The 27,299-nt window shown below is 35.5% G+C and overlaps 1 protein-coding gene across 1 annotated transcript in view; it reads right to left on the bottom strand.

Annotated features, from left to right (window-relative positions):
• The window catches only part of LOC111147841 (regulatory factor X6), a 56,132-nt gene that overhangs the window by 15,477 nt on the left and 13,356 nt on the right, over positions 1-27,299 (bottom strand). The window contains exons 5-10 of the mRNA XM_022504094.1: positions 23,837-23,914; positions 22,568-22,595; positions 5,525-5,632; positions 2,064-2,141; positions 1,847-1,960; positions 291-340 (exon numbers count right to left, since the gene is read on the bottom strand). Coding sequence (XP_022359802.1) covers positions 291-340; positions 1,847-1,960; positions 2,064-2,141; positions 5,525-5,632; positions 22,568-22,595; positions 23,837-23,914 — 456 coding nt within the window. The remainder of the gene's footprint in view (positions 1-290; positions 341-1,846; positions 1,961-2,063; positions 2,142-5,524; positions 5,633-22,567; positions 22,596-23,836; positions 23,915-27,299) is intronic.

The raw sequence follows: 27,299 nt of genomic DNA, 5'->3' as shown, positions 1-27,299 counted from the left end.
CAGTTTCCATTGAAAAACTTTCTCACTATTTCAAGGTCAATGACACCTAAATATTTATTTTTCACTTGGGTATCACTCTATTAAAAGGATTTCAGGATGGTTCCATCAATTTTGTTCATTGAGGTTTCAATATAAGGATTGAGGCACATCTCCTAGCTACTACAAAGGGACAGGAACAGGCAAGTAATCTTGACAAACAAATGAATTTCTACTTAATGTTTTCCTTTAATATGACGGATAGGGTTAAACCCTACATTAAGAAATTACCATGTTTTATTGACTGAACCTACCTTTCAGGCATTTCTTGCATTGTTGCAGGAATGAGAACATCTGTAAGAACCTTAATCACAGCAAAAGAGAGTTAACATAAATCCTTACTTAGTATTTTCATAGAAAGACACTTATTTGTCAATTACTTTGTATTCCTAGTTTTCTAGAAAATGATATATTAACTCAGTTCTGGAAGTTATATTTTTATCTCTGATATGAACGTGTGTGTGTGTGAGGTGTGTGTGTGTGTGAGAGAGAGAGAGAGAGAAAGGCAGGGTGGGGATCTAGAAACATTACAATACTAGGTTAAGTAAGTAACACTGCTATACTGGGTCCAGAAAAATAATTATCAGAACAGAAAGGGTATTGAAAGGAAGGGCTAGACTAAGCCCTAAACATGGACAAGATGAATAGGACCTAAATTAGAACTCGTAGAAAGAAGAAATTAGATAGAGATGACTGATCCCAGCTCAGGAAAAATTAGACTAAGGAAGTGGGGACCAAATAGGATACGGACAAAGCAGATCCACAGAGCTGGCTGATAAACTGAGTGGTCCAGCCTGACAAAGACAACCAAGAGGTCTAGAGGAAACGTATTTTAAAATTTGGGCAGACGCTAATCTATAAAGGCCTGTGTGTCCTAGCAGCAAAATGCACATGTATTCCATGTGTATGAGACAGTAATGTATATGCGCAGTAAGTTAGTTACCAATGAACTGACCTTGGTAATCGTGTGCTGTTTTATAGACTGAAAGCTGACCCCTCCTTAGAGATGGAATGAAGGTGCTGCAGAAACTCGTTCTACTGTGCCTCCCTAGGAACCCCATGAGGAGGGAAACTTAGTACATTTAAAGGTCCTTAAACTTAGGACTTTTGTGTTGGATGAAAAAAAAAAAACAAAAACAGACCATTTGGAAAGGAAAATAAAGAATATGCTTTAAGGATATTTCTTGGAGGTACTGAATGACAGTCCAAACAACTTTACCCAGGTTGAAATGCAGTTTTCTCCCTCAGCTTGGACCTTACTGTTGCTCTAACTAGGGGACACACTACCAGGGAATTAGTGTCTCCATCTTCCCAGATAAATGTTTGGCTAGAAGGCCAACCAGCTCATCTTGGTTCATGATGTCTTCATGACCCTTCTGCAGACTTTTATTTGGTCTGAGAACAGAAATCAATGCTAATACATTAAAGCTAGAGATTTCCAGTATTTTTAGGGTGTTAATCCCACAAGGGTGCTTCAATCTGCTTTTCCCCCAGAACACCAATAGTGAAAAAGCCATTATGCTATTCATTCTGAGAACACCTTAAACAGTTATTAAAAATTAACTAAGTTTTCATGTATTATTAGCAACTATAGGACATTTAGAATCATTCTTAAATGTAAACAGAAATTTTGTTTTCATGTAAATGTACATTAAAATACATACTTATTAAATATTGCTTTCTCATCAGAAAAAAATATTGTATCTCCAGCCAGAAATAACAAATTTGTTGTAAATAAAATGGAAAAATGTAGACACAATGCTCATTAAAACATACACTGTTTGTGTTTAAGAAACCCTAAAGAGCTTACCTTATAAAGAATTGAGTCACAAACACAGAAAATGTCAATGATAACAGGGTTTTCAAGCAGGGGAAGAAGATGATCAGGCATTCCTTGCCAAAAGTGTAATAAGAAATGCTGGATCTAGTTATAAAGCAAAAAGTATATACATTAAAATTCTTTCTTAATGTGAACTCATAAAAAACAGGACAATAATGATCAGCGAAGCATTCTTTGTCACCCTTACCTCTTCAAAGTTTCCATTAATTGCATTGTCCAGGATGCACTGGCAGTGAGTTTTATACATCATTATGAGGGTATCAACCTATTTCAAGGAAGACAATGCTTAACCAAAAGTCCTTTCAAACCCACCTTCATTTGTTTATGCATTCATTGGTTCATTCACTTATTCAGCATGCATTTTTTTAAGCTCCTGTTATGTACCAGGCATTGTGCTCAATGTCGAGGAATCAAAACCAAAGGCATGGTTCTTATTTCCAGGAGCTTACAGCCTTGTGAAGGGAGAAAGGCAAGCAAACCAACACTTACAGCATAGCGTAATGTGAACAATGAAAAGGGTGACTGTGCAGGGAGCTGTGAGCCAAGGCAACCTTGTGTTTTTCTACCTAGTAAAAAGATTATCTTTGGTTGCAGGAATAAACATAAAATGGTGAAATATATCACCTCTTCATACAGTTGTAATAAGTGGGTCCTTGGGCAGTGTGGCCTAGTGGTTTCCAGTGTGGGTGGTGGGGTCAGCTAAAATTGAGTGCCCAGTTCCCCCGCCCTACTGTGCACAGGATGCTCTTTGAACTCTGAGCTTTTTGTCTTAAATAGGACAAATAATATATTACCCAGATTCAAAAAGATATGGTGCACATAGAGCAGTGCCTGGTACACAGTAAGATCTTACTAAATATTATCTGAAATTAGTAAGAGCAAATGACTCAAAAATGTACCCGAGAAAGATCTGAATGGTGAGTGTCTATTAGGAAGAGTCTCTGTTTCCATGTTACCACAGACATTTGGATAGCATAGCTAAAAGTTGTAAATATATTCTAAAATCCACAATGGTTTATTACTAAATAATACTTCAACAAACAAAGCTAAGCTTAGAAGTGTGCCCACAGACTACCTGGGTTTGAGTACCAGCTCTGATCTCTCACTCACTAGCTATAGGATGTCAAGGGAGCCACGTAACATTTGTGTGTTCTAAATTCCTCATCTGGAAAACGGAGATGATAATAACAGTAAATTTCTAATAGGGCTGTTATGAGGACTAAACAAATTAACATAAACAAGGTGGTTGGAATAATCCATAACACATGTTGAGAGATTGACTGCTGGAGCTATTTTTATCCCAACATGGTGACGGTGACGGCAGTGTCTTACTCTAACCTGCTCTCCAGCCTTTATCCCTACAGCCTAGTGACAGCACACATCCCTGTGGTGTAGCTCAAGGCTCTATCACAGCGATGTGCAAATTGTTAATCTCCCTGCAAAGAGATTAACTGTATGCTGACTACAGGATGCCTCTAGCAGAATATGTCACCATTGATGCAACTGAGACAAGCTCTATACTTTAGGCAATGATATTACATTTTTATATAGGTTGCCAAGACTCATGTTTAAAAGTAAGGATAAAGACAGTATGAAAGATAGAGGTTTGTCTCGAGAGAAGTTAGTGAGTATGTGGTTGGGGGGGGGGGGCAACTGCCTCGAGTGACACCATGATGAGGCAGAAAGTGGCCCCTCGGCTTCAGCCAATCCCCACCTCACTGGGATCAACTTCTCCCTGGGAAGTCCCATCCTTTCTGCTTCAAGAAAGCAGATGCATAAGGTGCTTCGCTTCAGTCCCACCCCTCTTGCTAGAAACTGACAAGTTACCTGGGGAACTTGGCTACTGGCTAAGAGGGTTAAAAAGCAGGGTCCAGCTGTCTTCAAGGGACAAAGAGAAGTGTTAGCCCCTGGTGCTCATGATGAGGACCACTGGGAATGTCCTTAGAAACCAGGGGTTCTTTAAGCATCCTGATACTTGAGTGAGAAATGATTTACCAGTTTTTTTAAGTTGACAGGAAGGAATTCCTTGGAGACTAGCAGAGAAACTGAAAGAAACTACTTGAAGATGTCCTCACTTCTCTTTTTTCTTTGCTCCTCTCCCCATCCCCATCTGTCTCATCAGGAATATTTACACAGCAAACATCTTCATGATATGTTTGCATGTAAGCAATTCTCTCCACACGGGGGATCCAACAATACCCTCCCCAAAGAACCACGTTCCCTGGAACGTCACTGATTTCCACAGGTTTCCCCATAGACTGCCATATGTTAGTATTTACTGAAGTCATAATATCAAATAACATCTATAAAAAAAGCAGGGGCATAAAGTGATAACCTTGAGAAAATGATGTGACAACCTTGAGAAACGTGATGGGAGAGAATGATACAAAGTGGACACACTTCAGGAGACTTGCTTGGAATCAGCATGTGAGAATTATCTTCAATATTTTGCCTGTTCTTAACAGGAAGAGTAGGTCATCAGAATGAACCCCGGAAGTTACTGTGCATCTCTACTTATCTGTCAATAGATCTTTTTATCAATATGTTATTTTATTGCCAGTTTCCACAGAAAGCCCACTACTAATGTAATCCAGATGGACATTGGTTACTCATACTCCTCTTGAGGTGCTATCTTTGTACCTCAAGAATATGAACTGACTTAACATATATATATAAGATGTTTTCCTTAAGGGGCACCTGAGTGGCACAGTCGGTTAAATATCTGACTCTTGGATTCTTCTCAGGTCATGATCTCAGGATTGTGAGATCAGCCCCAGGACTGGCCCCACCCCCGGATCGCCACTCAGTGCAGAATCTGCTTAAGATTTTTTCTCCCTCTCCCTCTGCCCCTCCCGCCCTGCTTGTGCACTTTCTCTCTCTATAAAATAAGTAAATAAATGTTTTTTAAAAAGATATTTTTCTTAAGTACTAACGACAAATTAACTTGGGTTGAAAGAAGAATGCAAAAATCATTTGCCCTGGTTTAATACTAATAGCAGGAGCTGTTAGTCATTCAGTAGATACTTAGAAAATGACTTTAGAAGTCCAGAAATAGAGGAGGATTTATCCTTAGATTTTACTATTTAAGTACTGAAAAGTCACAGTGAGGATTATTTATGAACTGAATCCTATGAAACTGTTTCTTCCTTAACTTTCAAAAAAATTGGAAATATATAGGGAGCACAGAATTTTCTAATGGAAAGGAATCTTTGCCCACTTCTAGTATAGTGCTTGCATTCATCCAGGTATCTCCCCCTCAATGCTTGGAATGAATTCTGTCCCAGGGAAGTGTCTGATGACTGTTTATTGAAATGATATGAGGCTAATTAAAACATAAAGCTTATAATTAAAAAAATTGTATGCGATATTTTCTTCCTTGATACTGAGTTTTAAATAAAAAATACACTTTAGTCTTTTGAGGTTTATTTTACCAACTTCTGATTACATATTTTCATGGAGATGGTAAATAATTAATTGGAAAGTGTTTAATCAATGTTAGTAAACATTTGTCCCTTCTATAAATCAGTCAATTATGTTTGATTATGCAGATTTCTGGCTGCTTCCTGCCAGTGCCATGAGATTCCCAGCAAATTGAGATATGGAACCAACATATCAGAAAATCAATAGAGAAGTATCTTTAATTGATACCTTGTCTTTAGAAATGCATCCTTGGTACACAAGGTGTTGAGCGCTAGGGAATTCTGGAAGAAGTGTTCCAGTTTTTGAACTTAGTGAATATTTACGAGTGAAGCCACCCTATAATAGGAAAAATGGAAAGACATAAATCATTATCAACTATTTGGATCCAAAATACAATTCTAATAAAATAGAAACCCATACAATTTCATTCTTCTTCATCCTGCAAACCACGACGACAGCTAAGGAGATTTTGATAAACTGTTTAGATCATTCAACTGAATAAACAAGACATGTCGGCAGAGTTATTGTTCCTAAACCATAAGTAATTTCATAGTCAGAATATTTTTCTTACTTTGGGCTTTAGTTTTGAATATTTGTCAGTTTGCACAACTTTTAGAAATTTAGTTTTTTTTCTTCTTTTTTTTAAATTTTTTATTTTTTCAGCATAACAGTATTCATTATTTTTGCACCACACCCAGTGCTCCATGCAATCCGTGCCCTCTCCAATACCCACCACCTGGATCCCCTAACGTCCCACCCCCCCACCCCTTCAAAACCCTCAGATTGTTTTTCAGAGTCCATAGTCTCTCAGAAATTTAATTTTTTTAAATATTTTATTTATTTATTTGACAGACAGAGATCACAGGTAGGCAGAGAGGCAGGCAGAGAGAGAGAGGAGGAAGCAGGCTCCCTGCTGAGCAGAGAGCCCGATGCTGGGCTTGATCCCAGGACACTGGGATCATGACCTGAGCCAAAGGCAGAGGCTTTAACCCACTGAGCCACCCAGGCGCCCCTAGAAATTTAATTTTAATTCACACTTGTTAATGGCATAAGTTTTGAAAGATCCACTTTTAGAACTATTGAAATTATGTTAGCTATAAGAGGATCAAGAATTGCCAAATCCATTATGGATTACCAAATCATTTGTGGACTAAGTAAACAAGATGATAAGAAGTTAATTTATGTAGTCTCAGAAATAATTAGTGGTAGAATTGTGAGTGGACTCTAAGTCTTCTGATTCCCAAATTAGTACCCTGAACTTTCTCACCTCAACCTTCCCCTACCCATATTTAGATATGTGTTCTCCTTCCAAATCCCTTGAGGGGAAAGTACACCTCTGGTAGTTTTCAGAAAATTATAAAAAGTGGCAAAAACGACAAATAATATACAATGCCGCAAGGTTGACATAGTTACAAAAAATCCAAACAGAAAGGGAGAAAGCATATTTGTGACAGAACCAGAGCCTCAGTAAATCAGTCTCCCCAGGTCATAACTGATTGTTCTTGCCCCTCAAATAACGATTTAACAAACAGGTTTGTAATAAAAAATTTGGGCAAAGAATGAAATTGTGATTATGGTAAAGGAAGCAAGGTATTCCTGGTAAGGGCAAAATTTCATTCTTTCTCATAGTTTTCCTATATTTTCTTCTAGAGTTTTTGTGTTTCTTCATTTGTCTTTGCCATATTGAAGAATTAATACTTACATAAGTTGGGTTCTTACCCTGTCTTATCATTCACAACCTTTGTAGACTTACAGACTTATGGGCTAAATCAGGAAGAAGTTAGGAAGACTTTTCAGTCTTTAACGCAGATATTTTAGATATTTTGATTTCTTATTGACTGATTTGATATAAACTTTCCAAAAATTTTATATTAAAAGTGCAGTACTTTCAGGCTAGGTTTTAGTTTTCATCCTTGTACCCTCTATTTTCAAGTATGGATAGAGAAGAATTATTCTGATTAAATAATTTTTAGGAAATTAGTAAAGGGGGGGCACCTGGGTGACTCAGTTGTTAAGCATCTGTCTTCGGCTCAGGTCATGATCCCAGGGTCCTGGGATCAAGCCCCACATTGGGCTCCCTGCTCAGTGCGGAGCCTGCTTCTGCTTCTCCCTCTCCCTCTTCCCTGGCTTGTGTTACCTCTCTCACTGTCTCTCTCTCTCTGTGTCAAATAAATAAATAACTCTTTAAAAAAATTTTTAAGTAAAAAATAAATTTAATAAATACTATATATATAGTATATAGTATATAACACTATATATATAGTATATAAATACTACATACATTATAGTATAAATATTATATATATAGTATATAAATACTATATAGTGTATAAATACTATATACATGATTAACTATCATGAACTGATATATTAGCACAGTTAATCCCAATCTACTCTATTTAATCAGTCTTAATAATTCAAGATATGTACTCAAATTCTAATTTCAGGAAAATTAACACTTGTTTCTTATATCTTTTCTCATGGGTGGAAAATCATGTTTATTTGTCCCAAGAAGTAATTTAGTGAAATTAGAAGAGAAAGAGAAACAGAAACCGAAAAAAATGTCAATACATAGTATTGTATAAAATCTAAGTTAGGAATAAGAGAATAGTCTCATTTCCATTAGCAAATATAATTAATTATCAAAAATTTTTCCCCAAAGAGGGGGAAAACAGGTTCAGAAGATATTTAATAGGCGAATTTTATCAAGCATTCAGGAAACAGATATTTTCAAACTTAGAATTTTTTAGACAGTGGAAAAGAAGAACCTTGTTCCAGTTCATTTGAAAACTTCTTTGCCAAAAGCAGACAAGGACAGAAAAAGAAAGAAAAAGGACAGGCCAGTCCTTTTTTATCATACTTGAAACAGTACCGAACAAAATATTAGCTAACCAAACCCAGAAGTCTGTAAGAATGGTTATAACCAAGTTAGGCTTAAATTCACCACATTGACAGAAGAAAAGAAAGGGGAGTGGAGAATACCATTTATAATCATCTCAATTGATACAGAAAAAGCATTTGTTAAAAATCCAGCTACCATTCATTTCTCTCTCTCTCTCTCTGCCTATCTATGCTAGAAAAATAAGAAATTTTCCTTAATCATTCAATAATCAAAATATCAAAAAAATCAAAATAATTATCAAAAATCCATAGCAAATATACTCAACAGTAAAATACTATAAATGTTCTTTTAAAAATCACAAATAAGATAAAGTTGCCTACTCTAGCATCTTTTGTTCAACACTGTACTAAAGTTAATGACCAGAGCAGTAAGGCCAAAAAAAGTAATGAAAGAGTAGATATTGAAAGGGAAGAAACAAAACTAGCATTATTTGTAACTGATGTGGTTGATTACATTAAAAACTAAAACAAACTGCACAAAAATTGTTACAATTAACAACAGATTTTTTAGCAACACTGCTGGATACAAGATAAATGAAAAAGTCAGCTGAATTTCTAAAACCAAGGAACAAACATTAAGAACCTGCAATAAAAACAACACTTTATAAAATAACAACAAATATTAGATGATGCCTAGGAATAAGTCTAACAAAAGAAGTGCAAAATGTCTTTAAGAAAATGATCAAACTGGGGCACCTGGGGTGGCTCAGTCAGGTGAGTGTCTAACTCTTGATTTCATCTTGGGTCATGATCTCAGGGTTGTGAGATCGAGCCCCATGTTGGGCTCCATGCTGGGCAGAGAGTCTGTTTGAGATTCTCTCTCTCCCTCTTCTTCTGTCCCTCCCCCCACACACCCTCACTCCCTCCCCAAGAAGAGAAGAAAAGAAAAGAAACTTTATCAAAGGATATTAAATTATGAATAAGAAGGTTCAGTGTTGTGGAAATATCACAGATTGATCTATTTCTTCAATGCAATTCCAATCAAATCCCATCAGGGTTTTCTGTGAAAATTAATAAGCTGATTCTAAAATGTGTGTAGAAATGTAGAAATACAAAAAGCCAAGAATAGACACAACACTCATGATAAAGATGAACCAGCAAAAAGAAAAATGAAAAATTCACAAATTTGTGGAAATTAAATATACTCTTAAACAACCAACAGATCAAAGGAGAAATCACAAGGGAAAATAGAAAATACTTAGAGATGAATGAAAGTAGAAATATGACACATCAAAACTAGAGGATGGAGTAAAACTGGTGCTAGGGGGGAAATTTTTAGCTATAAATACTTACATTAAAAAACAAGAAAGAAGAAGAATAAAAACAAGAAAGAGGGGCGCTTGGGTGGCTCAGTAGGCTAAGCCTCTGTCTTTGGCTCAGGTCATGGTCTCAGGGTCCTGAGATCAAGCCCCACATCGGGCTCTCTGCTCAGCGGGGAGCCTGCTTCTCCCTCTCTCCCTGCCTGCCTCTGCCTATTTGTGATCTCTGTCTGTCAAATCAATGAATAAAATCTTAAAAAAAAAAAAAAGAAAGATATCAAGTCATTTAGATTATAAATGAACAACTTAAGGAACTAGGAAAAGAACAACCTAAACCGAAAGTGAGCAGAAGAAAGGAAATAATAAAGATCAGAACAGAGATAAATGAAATAGAGAATATACAAACAATAAAAAAAAATCAATGAAACTTAAGGTTAGTTCTTTAAGGTCAAAATTGACAAACTCATAGGTAAAGTGACTTCAAAAAAGAATAGAGAAGACTCAAATAACTAAAATAAAAAATAAAAAACTGATTCCACTAAGCAAGAACTGTAAGAATGTACATGAAAACTGTACATCAACAAGTTGGATAACCTAGATGAAATGGATTAATTCCTAGAAACACAAATTCTACCAAGGTGGAATCACAAAGAAAGAGAATATCTGGATCAGTCTATAACAAGTAAGGAGATTGAATCAGTAATCAAAAATCTGACAAAGAAAGGTTCTGATCCTAATGACTTAACTAGTAAATTATACCAAACATATAAAGAAGAAATAGCATCAGTCTTTCCTGAAGTTTTCCCAAAAACTGAGGAAGAGGGAACACTTTCTAACTCATTCTATGAGGCCAAAATTATCTTGATACCAAAGTCAAAGACACCATAAGAAAACCAAACCAAACAAAACAATAAATCTCATGAACATTCATGCGTAAATCCTCAACAAAATACTAAGTGAACTCAGCAACATATTTAAAAGCTTATACACTATGACCAAGTGAGATTTATTCCTTGAATGCAAGGATGGTTTGACACATAAAAATCAATCTGTGTCATATACCACTTTAACAGATTAAAGGGGAAAAAACACAGGATTATTTCCAATGATGAATTTGACAAGGTTTAACACACTTCTATAATAATAATTATCAAAACACTTGGAATACAAATAAAGTCCCTCAAGGTAAAAAAAAGCCATATGAAAAACCCACAACAAACATCATATTCAATGGTGAAAGACTGAAAATATTTCCTTTAAGATCAGAAACAAGACAAGAATGCTCATTTTCAACACTTCTACTCAACGTAGTCCTGGAAGTCCTAGCCAGAACAGTTAGGTAAGAAAAAGAAATAAAATGCATCCAAATTAGAAAGAAGTAAGTAAAATTATTTGTTTGTAGATGAAATGATCTTATATGTAGGAGATCATAAGGATTCCACCAAAAAAACCCTATTAGAAATAATAAGTGAATTTAGCAAAGTAACAGGATCCAGTCAACATGAAAAAATCTGAAAAGAACTAAGAAAACAATTTTATTTATAATAGCATCAAAAAGAATGAAATGCATGGTAATTCACATAACAAAGAAGGTGAAAGACTTGTTAATGGAAATTAAAAAACAATGCTCAAAGAAATTAAAACATAAGTGGAAAGACATCTTATGTTCATAAATTGGAAAATTTATTGTTAAGATGTCAATAGTACCCAAAGCAACCCAAGGATTCAATGCAAAACCCCAATGATAGTTTTTTGTCGAAATAGAAAAACAGATCCTAAAATTCACATGGAATCCAGGAGATCCCAAATTGTAAAAATAATCCCCCCAAAAAAGAACTAAGTTGGAGAATTAACACTTTCTGATTTCAAAATTTACTACAAAGCTACAATAATCAAAAGAAACTAGAGGTGACACAAAGACTGACATATAGATCAAACAAAATAGGACACCCAGAAATAAACCCTCACAAAACTGCCGAATGATTTTTGACAAGGGTGCCAACAATATTCAATAAGGAAAGGACAGTCTTTTCAACAAATGGTGCTAGAAAAACTGGATATTTGCATGTAAAAGAATGGAGATAGGCCTTTACTTAATACCACGTAAAAAAATTAACTCAAAATGAATCAAATACCTAAAATATCAGACCTAAACTATACAACTCTTAGAAGAAAAGACAGGGCAGGGTGCCTGGGTGACTCAGTTGGTTAAGCATCTGCCTTCTGCTCAGGTCATAATCTCAGGGTCCTGGAATCGAGTTCCACATTGGGCTCCTTGCTTGGCAGGGAGTCTGTTTCTCCCTCTTCCTCTGTCCCTTCCTCTGCTTGTACTCTCTCTCTCAAATAAATAAATAAAATATTTTAAAAAAGAAGGAAAGACAGGATAAAATCTTCATAACCTTGGATTTGCAATGATTTCTTAGATATGACAACAAAAACAAAAATAGACAAATTGGACTTCACAAAAATGAAAAACTTCTGTGCATCAAAGAACACTGCAAATGGAGTAAAAAACAATCAATGTAATAGAAGAAGGTATTCTCCAATCATATATCTGATATGGGATTAATATGCAGGACATATAAAGAACTTGTAAAACTTAACAATAAAACAAACAACCCACTTCAAAAATGGACAAAAGACTTGAACTGACATTTCTTTAAAGAAGATAAATGTTAATCAACAAGCTCATTTCATAATGATATTCAACATTACTAATCATTAGGGAAACTTAAATCAAAGCCACAGGATATACCACTTCACCTTCATTAGGATGACCAGTATTAAAAAAACAAAACAAAACAGAACAGAAAACAACAAATATTGATGAGGACATGTATGATTATGTACTGTTGATAGGAATATAAAATGGTATAGTTGTGTAAAACAGTATGGTGATTCCTCAGAAAATTAAATAAGAAAATACTATATAATGTCGTCATTCTTCTTTTGGGTATATATCCAAAGTATTTGAAAGCAGGGTTTCAAAGAGACATTTGCACACCTATGTTCATAGCAGCATTATTCAATCCAAGTGTCCACTGACAGGTGAATAAATAAGCAAAATGTTGTATATACATGCAATGGAATATTATTCAGCCTTTAAAAAGAAGGAGATTCTGACATATGCTATATCATGAATGAACCTTGAGGACATGATGCTAAGTTAAATAAGTCAGTCACAAGAAGACAAACTATGTGATTCCACATATATGAGCTACCTAGAGTAGTTACAATCATAGTGACAGAATGTAGAATGGCAGTTTTCAGTGGCTGGGGGGAGGGGAAGGAGGGATTATTGTTTAATGAGTTTAGAGTTTCAGTTTTGCAAGATTAAAAGAATTCTGGAGATAGATGGTGGTGATGATTGCACAGCAATATGAATGTATTAATACCACTGAACTATGTACTTAAAAATGATTAAGAAAGTCAATTTTGCGATGTGTAGTTTACCACCACCACAACAAAAAAAACCTCAAAAAAATTGCAGATGAAATAAGGACTTAAGTGCTAAGAGAAACTTTCTGCTTTTCAAAGAATATATAGGAAAATATTTTAGGATCTACAAATTTTTAAAAACAAGATACAAAAAAACACTAACCATAAAATTAAAAAATATCTTCATTGAAAGACACTATAGGATGTTGAGCCATGCCACCAACAGCGTGAAGTTATTTACAACACATAACCTACAGGATATTAGTAACTAGAATATAAAAAAACTCCTAAGAATCAAATTTTTAAAATAGAAAAATTATGTGACCTGAGCAAATATTTCATAGAAGAAAATTGGCCAATAAAAATCCCCAAAAATGTAAGCTTATATTTTTGATATAGTTATTAAAAATAATTTTCAAATGAAAATCACAGGTACCATTTTACACCCATCAGACTAGAAAGAACTAAAATATCATTCAAGGCCAAGTATCAGTGAGAATGTGGAACAAAAGGAATGATCACACACAGTTGGAGAGACATAAATTAATATAACCATTTTGGAAAACAACTTAATTGTAACCAGTAAATACACATTAAGCATATCCTAGAACCTAGAATTCCATTTCTGTACCTGTTTATAGAATGTTCATAGCAATATTGTTTTTCAGCCAAAAAAAAAATTCCACCAACAATGGAATAAATAAATGCATTGTGATATTTTCCTATAGTGGAATATTATACAGCAGTACAAATAAAGATATTAAAACTATATGTAGGGGCGCCTGGGTGGCTCAGTGGGTTAAAGCCTCTGCCTTCAGCTTAGGTCATGATCCCAGGGTCCTGGGATCGAGCCCCACATTGGGCTCTCTGGCTCAGCACGGAGCCTGCTTCCCCCTCTCTCTGTCTCTGCCTGCCTCTCTGCCTACTTGTGATCTCTGTCTGTCAAACAAATAAATAAAATCTTAAAAAAAAAAACTATATGTACATCAACATCAATGAATCACAAAATTTAATGCTGAATGAAACCAGAAAGTCACCGAAAAATGAATCTATTCTGTGTGGGACAAATAAATACACACAATAATAAACTGAGCAATGATAAATAATACATAGAACTATCCACCACTTTAAAGTGTACAGTTCAGTGTATTAAGTACATTCATATTGTTGTATAACCATAACCACATTGTTTAGATATATATTCATAACTGATCAAATTTGAGGAAAAATAAAGGAGTGATTAGCACCAAATTGTGGAGAACAGTAACTTTTTGTAGGTAGGGAGGGGAAAGTGATTGGAGTAGGAGCACACAGAGGACTTCTTTCTGTTAGTCTATGGGGTAGGTCTTGAGTTTTTATCTTATGGTTATTTTTAAAATGTGTGTGTGTGTGTGTGTGTGTGTGTGCGTGTGTGAGATGAACAAAAAAATTCTCAATAAAAAAATGTTTGCATGCTAAGGAAACACATATTAAAGAAAGAAGTATATTATATGTCTTTTATATAAATATCTATTTAAAACTCTCATCTAGATAAATAGTAGTTTTGTGTCCTAGCAGCTAGCAACATGTGGAACATCAACAGGAGGCAAAAGTGCCCAAGAAAAATTTTAAAAATTAAATATGTTGGGTTAGCAATGGTGTGCAAAGTTGGCATAAATCAAATAATAATATGCTGTCTAGAACAAAAAGAAAGGGACGATTGACAAGCAGGGAAAAAAGTAAAACATGATCATTTTAATCACACTAATATGTTTGCTATTTTAATTGCACTACAATTGGTGCCAGGTCATAGGCCAGGGTGTGTGTTGGGTAGGGGAGAGTTCCCCTCATCTGATGACTTCAGTACTCTTGGGTAAACTATTAAAAATCTTATGTCCCAAAGAAAACAAGAAGAAACCTACAGAAAAGAAACAATATGATTAGAAGGCAAGAGGGTCTGATTTATGAGGAAAGATTAAAGGCTTTAAGCAGCACAGTTTGGCTAAGTGATGACTAAAAGAGAGCATGATAACACTCCGCAAATATTTGCAAAGCATATACCAAGGAGGGAGGATTTGTTATTTATCTCGGTGCAAAGTTGTTAAACTGGCCATGAATGGTCAATGTTAAGGAGAAGGAAATTCAGGCTATCAGGGAAACTTCCTGGTTGAAAGGTACGAAGTCAAGAGGCTGACTCCCTAAGAAATAATGGCAACTTCACTACTGGAGCTTAGTTAAAACAAAATTTGGCTCATGCTAGAGATTCACAGGAAAAGAAAGGTTTCCTTTGATCAGGACAAAGTATTGAGACTAGGTTTTCTTAGTGTTATTCCCGAGGATTAAACGATTCTGAAACATTCTCTAAGACATTTCTGAAATTTGAACCACTACATTTATGAGTAAAAATTTAAAATAATCGAAATTCATATCACTAACTGATAATTACTCTTACCATCCTCTTCTTGTCTTTTTGTTTTACTTTTCTTGTTTTTCCATTTGTTTGCTTTTATATCATGAACTATTTAAAACTTTAAAAAGGTACAGATAAAATGTAATAAATAGCCATGGATTAACCAACCTGATTGAGACATTACACATATGAAATATGAAAGCGTCCTCTGTAGCCTTCCCTAATCTTATTCCCTTCCTTCCCCACAAGAAATAATGTTCTTTATTTAGTTCACACTGCTCCCATTTAAACCTCTAAAACTTAATCTCGTGTGTAAATACTTTAAAGTAATATATGCTATTGCTTTAAAACTGGTACCATACAGTATGTATCCTATACTCAATGAGTTTTCTCACTCAATTGTACGTTTCTGAGATGAATCTAATTTGATTCTTATAGCTTTAATGTATTCACTTCCAAAGCACTGTAGTATCACCTTGTATAGATATATTAAAATTTATATTAAAATTTATTCTCTCACTATATCATAATGGACATTGATTTTCCAGCATTCTGGGATCACCAACCACACTCCAGTGTGCCTGTGTGTGCACAGTGTGAAGCTTTCTCCAGGAATGCAGTCATAAGTTGTGTGCACCTTTGTCTTTACTAGTGACTGTCCCTCATATGGTTCCTTGGAGTTCCTTTGCTCCATACTTGTAACAATGCTTATTTTCAGACTTTTTAACTGCTGTTATTCCAATAATAGTGGAATGATTATTCATCATGGTTTTAATTTGCATTTTCCTGATTAAAATTTCCCTGATTGAGTTGAGCCCTTTTCATATGTTTATGGAGAGGAATGGCATTCAATATATTTGTTGGCCATATGTTATGAAACCTGGTCAGTTAGAAGGGGCGCCATGAACACCAATACTATTTCTAATTATTTTTTTCATCTTGTGTGAATTGCACGTTCATATAGAATGCTATATTTCTATTGGGTTGTCTTTTTATCATGGAGTTGAATATTTTAGATATTCTAAAGCAGTGTTATCTGACAGAACTTTCTGTGATGATGAAATTGATCTATGCCTGCACTCTCCAATACCATATGTGGTTATTATGGACTTGAAATGTAGCTAATATGACAGAGAAGCTGAATATTTTATATAATTAATGTTACATGGGGCTAGTAGCTACTATATTGCACAGCATAGTTATGAATATTAATCCTGTCACTCATCTATGACATATGGATATCCAATTTTATTTACATATTTGAAGCCATATATGCATATATTTGCTTTTGTGTCCTTTTTTCTTCCTATTTAACATTTTCCATGTCATTAAAAGAGACCCTAAATAAATGAAATAATATTCAGTCCCATAAAAGTCCTATAAATGATGTAACCATTTCTTTATTAGTAGTAATTTAGGGGCACACAGTTTTTTACAGTAGCCAATCACAATTTTTGCATGATATTTTATAAGCGTTTTCTGTTACTTCTTTATGTGAGATTCATGCAAAAGTGAAGCTGTGGGAGAAAGAGTATGAACACTTTAAAGACCTGATACAGACCTTGCAACTGTTTTCCAGGGTGTTTGTTCAGTGTTCACCAGAAGGATATGAAAGAGCTTATGTCACCAGACCATCTCCACCATTATAGTAATTCCTTAATATTTGACGATTATATAATTTTTAAAAAATTTTTTTGCTTATTGGCAGTCCATCTTTTCATGCATTTATTGACCTTTCCTTCTTTATGTGTATTTTCTATTCACATCTTTTACTCTGTTGTGTTGTCCTCATATTTTTCTATAAATTGATAGGATTTCCTTATTAGTAGAAGTATTATCCCATTGTCATATTTGCTAAAAATATTTTCTCCAGTCTTTCTTTTGACTACAAATTTTATATATGATGCTTTTGATACAGAGTGGTTTTTAATTTCTCCCTTCTATATTTTTCCTTTGAAATTTCTTAAATTGGTTTCATCTTAGAAAATGAAATCATTCAAAAATGAGGTAGATATAAATGTTCCCTTCTAAGTATTTTTTATATTCAATAATTTATATGAAATTCATACAAGGCAGGAGATATACTTTTTTTTCCAAAATAGTTCATTTTTCTAACTTTAAATGAGGAAGGATTTTATTTATTTATTTGATACTACATCTTCCTCTGAAAAGGACGTAAGACAATTCACTGAAGAAAAATTTTTTTCTCCTTCATTGGTTGTAATGTCTCTTTGATTGTACAGTAAATTCTTATGTATACTAGGGTCTTTTTTCTAATCTTTGCTGTAGATTTGTTCCATCTACAGTTGAGTCCGTATCATAGTGTCATAATATTTTGATATCTCGCAGACAGGTCCCTTTTGACTATTCTTGTTTACCTTTCTCTTAACTATTACTTTCTGCATATTGTTCTAGGTCAAGTGTACAGTCATTTTAATCACTTCCAAAAATTAGCTACCCACTCAAAATTGTATTGGGGTATTATATGTCTAAATTAATTTAGGAAGAATTGGTACATTTATAATATCTAGCATAACTATCCAGGAATGGGATATGTGTTTTCACTTAAAATTTCCATTTAAAGTAAAAAGTTTCTGAACAGTGAAGGAAACAATCAACCAAACTAAAAGTTAATCTACTGAATAGGGGAAGATATTTGCAAATAACATATCTGATAAAGGGTTAATATCCAAAATATATAAAGAACTGATACAACTGAATATCCAAAAATAAATAATCCAATTTAAAAATGGGAAGAAAACATGAAAAGTCATTTCTCCAAAGAAGACATACAGATGGCCAACAGACACATGCAAAGATGCTTGACATCAGGGAAATGCAAAGCAAAACTACAATGAGATATCTCCTCACACATGTCAGAGTGGCTAAAATCAACAAAACAAGAAACAACAAGTATTGGTGAGGATCTGTAGAGAAAAAAAAAAAAAAAAGCCCTTTGACCTGTTGGTAGCAATGCAAACTGGTGCTCCCACTAGAAAACGGTATGAAGGTTCCTCAAAAATTGAAAATGGAATTATCTTATTATCCGGGAATTGCACGACTGAGCATTTACCCCCAAAATACAAAAACACATGCAACTTTATTTACAATAGCCAAACTATAAAAACAGCCCGTGTCCATCAACAGATGAATGGATAAAGAAGATGTGATGTGTGTGTATACACACACACACACACACACACACACACACACACAGATATACACATATACATAGATATATATATATACATTATATATAAAATAGATTATTCAGCTATTAAAAAGAATCAAGTCTTGTCATTTACAACAGCATGAATAGAGCTAAAGACCATAATGCTGAGCGAAATAAGTCAGTCAGAGAAAGACAAATACCGTATGATTTCACTCTTCTGTGGAATTTAAGAAATAAAACAAATGAGCAAAGGATCAAAAAGGAGAGAGACAAACCAAGAAACAGAATCTTAACGATAGAGAACAAATTGATGGTTACCAGCTGGGAGGTAGGTGGGAGGATGAGGGAGCTAGGGGATAGGGATTAAAGAGTATACTTAGCATTATTTTAAAAAAATAGTTTTAAAAAATAAATAAATATTTTTATGCCTATATTTTTTTCAAATAGGTAATATGCTTCTCTTATTATGGTTACTCCTAAATATTTTGCATTTTTCTGGTTCCTGCAATTTAATTTTATAATGCCCTACATTTCTTGTTTTTCATAGAGATTGTTCCCACCTCTCTTAGTAGGGTATCTGTGAGAAAATTAAGTCCTATAGAAAAGATTTGAATGACCCCTTTCAGAATTTTCCAAAGGATGGTATTTGGCCAGTACCATTCTATATGCCTAACTCGTTCCTTACATACCTACAGTCCTTACATACAACGAGTCCCGAGGGCTACAACTCTGTGGCATCCTGATTGAGAACTGGGACTTTCTTTAAGCTCTTCGAACTCTTCTTACCCCATGACTTTTACTCACTACAGATGACCTAACTGACTAATAATACCTCAGAGAGAAATATAAAACCACCAAACTACCTCAATTTCCCGCCACAAAATCTACAAATCTACTTGCAACTGAACTTAAATTTTTCCTCTTCCTGTTCTAATGAGAGCAGTGTTCCTTCCTTCTAGAGCCACTTCCTCCACTCTGAAGCTCTTCCCTGGGCTCTCAGCTTTCCCCCTCTCTTTTATATCTCCAGTCTCTACTGGATCTGTCTTATCAACATTAGAATGATAGTCTAATCATCTTTCAAAACCAAATTTCAAGTCCTCCTACAACTACCACCCTCGACTTGGCTAAATCTTCTACATTCACTGACACTTCCCACTTATTTCACAAACCAATCAAACCCCAGCTTCCACTGAAGTTTTTTCCCAAAGTCATTAATTCTCTCCAGTTAACTAATATCATAGATCTTTTTCAGCCATTGTCTTGATGAGCTTTTAGCGCCATTTTATGGCAGTAACCATTCCCTTCTGTTGAAAGCGTTCTTTTCTCTTGCCTCTGTGCCACTAAATTCCCCCTCTTCCTTTTCTTACCTCTTTGGATTCTCCTCAATTATCTTACCAACCCTTATCTTTTTTTTCCTGCTTTTCATAACTCTTTTCTCATGGCCTCTTCCGTTATCATTTGGGTTTTTCCCTAGACACTTTTATCCATTACCATGGCTTCAAACCCCATCAAAGTAAATGTCTAGCTAAGTCCTCTGTTCCAGTCACATATATTCAGCTGCTCACTTCAAGTCTATACAGGATATTTCATAAGCACTTCAAATACGATGAGTCCCAAACTGAACCCATTATCTTTCTATTCTTTCTGCCTGCTTCTTTTCCCATGTTTCCTAGCTAAAATCACCCACTTTTCTCCATCCCTGAGCTATTATCCTAGTCCAGATATTCTCATCCAGACTTATGCATATATCTATGACACGATATATGCGTAAGTCTGGATGAGAATATCTGGATGCTCCTCTTGTCTGCCTTCCCATATAGCCCTCGTTGACGTTTGGTAAGATCTGAGGCATTTTTGGTTGTCACAAGGGGGAGGGTGTGAAATTTGGTGAATAAAAAACAGAGACACTGTGATATGGCTAAACATCCTTCAGTGCACAGGACATCCCCCACAGCACAGAATTATGTCACCCAAAATGTCAGTAATACTAAGTCTGAGAAACATTAACCTATGCTGTTACCTCTATTCCATCCACTGTTCCTCTCCTCCCCAATTCCACTCCTCCAAACTCTCACTTATTCTTGGTTCTTTCCTTAAATGTCACTTCTTATGGGGAATGTCCTTAACCACTTCAACTAGGTTAACACCCATGATACCCTTTGTAATTATGTATAATTACTTTTTTTAAAGATTTTATTTATTTATTTGACAGACAGAGATCACAAGTAGGCAGAGAGGCAGGCAGAGAGAGAGGAGGAAGCAGGCTCCCTGCTGAGCAGGGAGCCTGATGCAGGGCTCCATCCCAGGACCCTGAGACCATGACCTGAGCCGAAGGCAGAGGCTAAACCCACTGAGACACCCAGGGGCCCCATGTATAATTACTTTTAAAGACATGTTTTCCTGCTACACTGGAAAAGAGCAAATCTGTCCATTCACTATTTGCCCCCTAGTACCTGTAACTCCATATACCTATACATTAATATCTTGCCCATAAGTTTTAAAAAATAGAACTTTATTCAGAATATTTTAAAAAGCAAATACAACTGTTGTAAATTAGCAATGCTAACACCTATTTTCCCTACCTCATAGTTATCAGTGTTCAAATGAGCTGAAGTACATGTAGGTTTATACTGAAAGTCTCACGTCCTGAGCAAACTATGATGGTTGATCACCTCAGGTACAAAATAATTTTTTAAAATTTCGACTTTGTTAAACAAATATTCTATTATCATTTTTTAAAGTATCTGGAGCAGTTCTGAGTCTTTAGGATGCCCTCGCGTTCATTTCTATAATCATCACAGTAACGATACTCTATTATTGTTTCAGGTGTCTTTGGAAATATAGGCTGTGTAGCCTAACGAAAGTGTTATATTTTAAATTTATTAACAAAATCTATATCTGAATTTGTAGTGGATTCCTCTGAGAAGGAAACAATACACCCGAGAAGCACTTTTTCCTTTATTCTGTAAAGTGAGCCTTGCCGTACACATGTTGTAACAGCTGATGGCTCACTGGCACCAGCAGCCTCATCAAAGTGGTAGAAAGAACACCTGAGAGAAATTACTTAAATTCCCTATTGACATAAACTTCAGTCAACTGAAGTGTATTTCTAAGTCAATATTTTTGCACTTTCACAATTGTTTATCTAATAAAGAGCTATTATTTCATTGATAAAAAGGGCAATCTAGAGGATTTTATTATGTAATTAGCCATTAACTGTATTAAAAGCATTGGTGGGAAGAAATTGGTCATTTCAAAGGGTTGGGGGTTTTATATTATTTCTTAAGGTAATATGCTTGCATCATTTCACCAAACTAATGGGGTTACAATTTACCTCAGGTCCAGATTTACCACACAAGACATTGTCATGTGCCCTTAGTTCTGTGGCACCTCTTTTTAATGATTAGATAACTTGAGGATAATGAAGGCCTTATCGTGTGCCTAATTAGCCATGCAGTCCCTAATGGTAGTCTAACTCATTTAGATAAAAGCAGTTTGCTGATCTGTTCCTTGGCTGGGGGAGGGAGAGGGAGGGGTGTCTAGGGAGAAAGTGCCTGAGTGTGTGCGCGCTAGAGACACGTACCCTTTATCCCTGGCTCCCACACCATCTCCACATTGTAAAAGAGATCAGCAAACTGCCTACACACACACACACACACACACACACACACACACACACACACACGAGGTTCAAACAAACCACAGCATAAAATTTGGGCTTCTTGATAACTATTAAAGGTTTTGTCTAAATGGGTATATTCCGAATACCAATTCCTTCCATATCCCCAGCTTTAGTCTTTCTGTTTATATTTAATGGAAATTTCTTAGATCAGGAATGGTCTTTTTTTTGCAATCTCTTAAGTATCTGATATTAGGCAAGAATAATTGAAAAATTACCCTTCCTAGGCTAACTGGAAATTGTTCAGTAGGTCCATGTAAAGAAACATCAATTGCCCCAAATCGAACTTAGCTCTGTCTGAAGTTCTCATTCAACAGGCTCCTCGGAAACTAACATTTTTTGGTATATTTGCCAGCAAGGATGGTTAGCACTTATTGTTCAGTTTGCAGTATATGTTATGGCAGACACAAATAGAAATGAAAATAATTCTTACCTCATTCTTCAGCTTGCTTCCAGAAAACCTTAAAAATCAGTACATCGTCCATTAGTTAAAATAGAAATATAAAATTACAGCAATCAAAGAAATGCAGAGGGCCCACTAAAGTGGTGACTTCAATCATGATTAGTGAAATAAACCTGGAGACATCAGTTTGATTTTCAAAGAGACCCACACATTCTTCTCAACTTATTTAAAAAATAAACTATTAAGGGAAAGTAAAATGAAGAATATTTAAGGAAATCAGATAAGATCTGAGGCAAGCAAAGCACACTTGACACGAAATATTCATTTTTGTCCAGGCTATACGTTCATTTTCCAGTAAATATAGCCAGTAAGCCACCATTACGTTCTTTACCACATCTGAGTTCATCTTGGTATGACTTAGGTGACCCAAATGATTTTTTTATACAAGTTACTTTATTTTTCAAATTAATTTATTCCTTTGCAAGGTAAGAGCAGATTACCATAAGTCAACATCAGATGCAGATTTAATTATTCAGAGCTCCAATATTTAAAAAATAATAATTGTATAGTATCACTGGTTTTGTTGGATGTCACCCCACTTATTCATGACCTCCTTTTGATAACTAAGGATAGATTAGAGAAGTGTGTTCTTTATATTCATTTGTGTTTTTTCTTTCATACAGATTCAACAGGTCAGTAGCTTTAACTCACTTAAGGTAAGCTGGTATTCAAAGAATGTATTGTTAGAGATGACTTATAATAAACTTTTCATCTCTGTAAGGTGTTGGTCGAGCACATAGATTTTTATTTTATTTTATTTTTAGTGGGCTCCACACCCAGTGTGGGGCTTGAACTCAGGATCCTGAGATTGAGTCAAACGCTCTATCGAGTGAACCAGCCTGGCAACCCAACCACACAGATTTTTAAAACAGTTTATCCCTTGGGGGAAAAATACATTTTATATATTTTATAGAAACCAGCCTGAAAACAAACCTAGTCTTATGAGTAAATACTAATTTAAGAGCAATTCTGCTTCCTTGATTTCTCCTTTTCATCTCTCTGGGAGATTTTGTTCACTATTAATTTCTCATTAATGATCTATAATTGCTAATGATAGCAATTATATAAATTCCCCGGTAATCTAGACCACATCATTGTAAATGTCCATACAAAGTTGAAATTAAGGTCTGATGCTTTAAAGAAAACATTTCAATAAACAAAATGAGAGTCTTATTCAATTGCTATTATGCATCGGTAAAGAAATGCGGAGAACTTGTCTTGAAAAAAGTAGAACTCTACCTTGTCAGGCCCTTTCCAGAATAAACGGAGTGGTAATATGCACTGGTCTCTTTGATGCCAATCCCATAATAATGATACCTAGAGCAAGGACAAGAACCGGCTCTGTGTTAATGAAAGCATTTTTTGAAGGGGAAAAGGAAACTAAAGTATAGTTGAGGGAAAGCACAAGTAAGAACTGCAACCCCTTGATCACTTCCTTTCCTGATTTTTTTTTCAAATAGCACCTTAATGTGCTAAATCCCCTTGATGGTCATTAGTCCTACTTATGGTCATATTTCTGGCTCTGGGATTAAAAAAGGAGATGTCTATAGCCAATCCCCTATGGACCCCTAAGATATTGGGTTTCAAAAACCAAAACATTTGTCAATGTAGACATTTAAATGTAGTCACCTAAATTTGTAAATGTCAGCACAGGCTCCAAGTATACCAAGTATCTATCTGCAAACTGCTGTTCAATTTGAACATAGTCAGTTGAACAAGAAAATGATAGGTTTCCTTTATAGTGTATTTAATGGATGGAGAAAATAGTATGACATTGCATGGAGAAAGACATCAATGTCATGTACAGAGATATGTATGGAGCACATGATCTTCCAAGTTATTTTCCTCATGAGGAATGAGAAGTCCAATTCCTTGTCATTTTCACTTCAAACTTTTGAGCAACAATGAGGGCAAAACTATGTCATGAGTCAATGGAAACATGCAACATGGAAAGTAACAATGTTACAAATAATTTGTTATAGATGTGTCTCTGGATCCTGAGCCACAGGCAAGTATAGCATTTCATCAATTCTCAAGTTGCAGCTCATTCTTCTCAACTGCAGAATTCTGACTGATGATATACCCAAGTACAAACACTGCAAATATTATACAAAAGCTCATCAAATAGTGGGGATTGAGGAAGTGTGGCCAAGACCAGATAACTTCCACCTCCCCCTCCTTCCCCTCCCCTAACCCATGCAGCAGCAGCACCTGCTTCCTTATCTATTGTTTCCATTTGCATTCATCTAAAACCAGGCAAGGAATGAAATAAATGTGAGTAAGGGGGTTTCCACAGGACTTCAGTGTGACCATATTTAAAATTTTATTACTTAGCATCATCACCTGGGCTTGAAGGGGCCAGAAAGGGGCCCCTTTTCTGATCTAAAAAAAAAAAAAAAAAAAGACTTGGCAGAGCAAATTCACCCCTAAACATTTTCAAGGCCCAGGACAAGAGTACAAATGAAAGCCCAATACCATATATTTAAGTATTTAAATATAAGTCAAGCTAACAAACCACTCAATAAAATACCCCGTTCTTCTATCTTGACAATATACCTCCATGATGATCTGGTAGGTGGATTTGAATTTAGAACTCTTCATGTGTGAACATGGTGGTGGGAGAAGAGCCAGCCTCAACCCTTCTCTTCCCAGGCCCTGCTCTTCTGTTCACTGTGAGGAACCTCTTGTGAACACACAGCCTCCATGTCCAAGACCAATCCAATCCTCCAACTACCACCACCAAAGAGCTACTACCTGTAGTCACCTCTCAGATCTATGTATAGAGGTGGAGCACAGCACTCTTCTCAGGATGGGCGGGGGAAGAGTCCCACATAGGAGGGAGAAGGCAGGCCTGGGGCTGTTTGGACAGAGAATTCTGGGGCCCCAGGGACCTGCAATGTGGGCTAGAAAGAGAATGTGGTCTTGCAGTGGACATATTTACTCAAGCTATGGACTCCTAGTCTCCTGAGAAAAAGAACAGTGGGAGGAGGGCCAGCGGAGAGCCTTTTAGACTGTGAGGTCCAGAGATGGCTTCTCTCCCAATAAGTTCTAAGGGCAAAGAAGTCACTTTTAATGACCCTACACTACTTGAGATGGAGAAGAAAGAATTTTTAAATATGAAAACAAAAATTACATTTATTATAATAAACATATTTGAGAAATGGTAGGAGGGATGATCAAGGTAAATGGAGATATTATCTGATTGCTGTGAACTGGGAACAAGTTTTCAATACAAGGACAATAAGGAGTCTGTTAACCTGAGCAGAGGAGGTTTATAATTGTTCCTGTTCGATACTTTCCTAAGTATTGAAAATAAGAAAATCTTATAGTAGATGAGGAAAAAAAGAACCCCTAAGGTATATTGGAACAAAGAGGAAGATGAAGGAAAGATGAGAGCGATGGAAACTCCAAAATATGGACCTGACTTAATTCTCCAATGAGAAATTAAAAGAAGGAAGTTTATTTAAGTCACAAAGACCTTACCCAAAACAGCTATATTGAGAAATAGATAAGGAGAAATAAAAAACCACAAAAAATGAGCAGATTTAGATGTTATTGGGCCAAGTATATTAGAATTAGTTAATGAACCTAAGAGTCTGAAATAAGTATTAATATTTTCTTGATTAAATTTTGGAACAAAGATAGCAGAGGTAATGTCTTTGTATTAGAAGAGATAAAGCAAGGGATGTTTGAGAAAGGGGGATCAATTATAATGGAAATATATTGTAATTTCATGTTCTCTGGCACAGTTCTCTATTTATTCTATAGATGCTAGAGTTTAAATAACTATATTTTAGCCACTTGCTAAAGTAATATATGGTAAGCATTGTTTTAAAAGTCGATCATTTTCTTTTATTAAAACTTTGATCTTCTTGTTTCTCATCTATGATCCTTTTTTCAACATGCACGTACTATCATACTATGGTAAGGTGGTTCTTCACGAAGATTTGAGAAGAAATTACATTGCCCAGAGGTAGACAAAAAGCGTAGGACAAGTGGAAAGGATAAGCGGGAGTTGAACAAGTATTAGAAGACATACTGTGTCCTGACGACTATGCTAGATGTCAATACAATGACAAAACAGACATGGAAAATCAGGTCAGGAATGTGCTTCTCTACACCCTTGTTCATGGCACCCTGAGCCATACCATTTGCCAGTCATGGAACACTGACCACACTGACCAATACTGGGCATATTTTACTTCCATTGTTTAAAATCACCTTATGGTCACTTAAAAAAAAAAAAAAGCTGCAACATCCTTTAGGACTCAATAATACTGACTAATATGAATTTGTAATTTTTTTGTACTTATGACTTTTAAGAAAAGGGTATTCTCATGACACAATTCACTGGTTCCTTATTTTTCTAACAGGACTGTATTATTTTGCCCCCTCTTTTCCAGTCATTAGGGAAAAACATCTTTAAAAACAGAAGTATGGGGGCGCCTGGGTGGCTCAGTGGGTTAAGCCTCTGCCTTTGGCTCAGGTCATGAGCCCAGCGTCCTGGGATTGAGCCCCATATCGGGCTTCCTGCTCAGCGGGAAGCCTGCTTCTCCCTCTCCCATTCCGTCTGCTTGTATTTCCTCTCTCGCTGTCTCTCTCTGTCAAATAACTAAGTAAAATCTTAAAAAAAAAAAAAAAAAACAACGGAAGTATGTAATGCTTCCAACTACATTCAGAGTCAAGATTTTTTTTTTTTTTT

The sequence above is a fragment of the Enhydra lutris genome, unplaced genomic scaffold (assembly GCF_002288905.1).
Source record: "Enhydra lutris kenyoni isolate GAN:26980312 unplaced genomic scaffold, ASM228890v2 scaffoldscaffold17, whole genome shotgun sequence".
NCBI lineage: Eukaryota > Metazoa > Chordata > Mammalia > Carnivora > Mustelidae > Enhydra > Enhydra lutris.
This window is presented reverse-complemented; position numbering and strand designations above follow the sequence as displayed.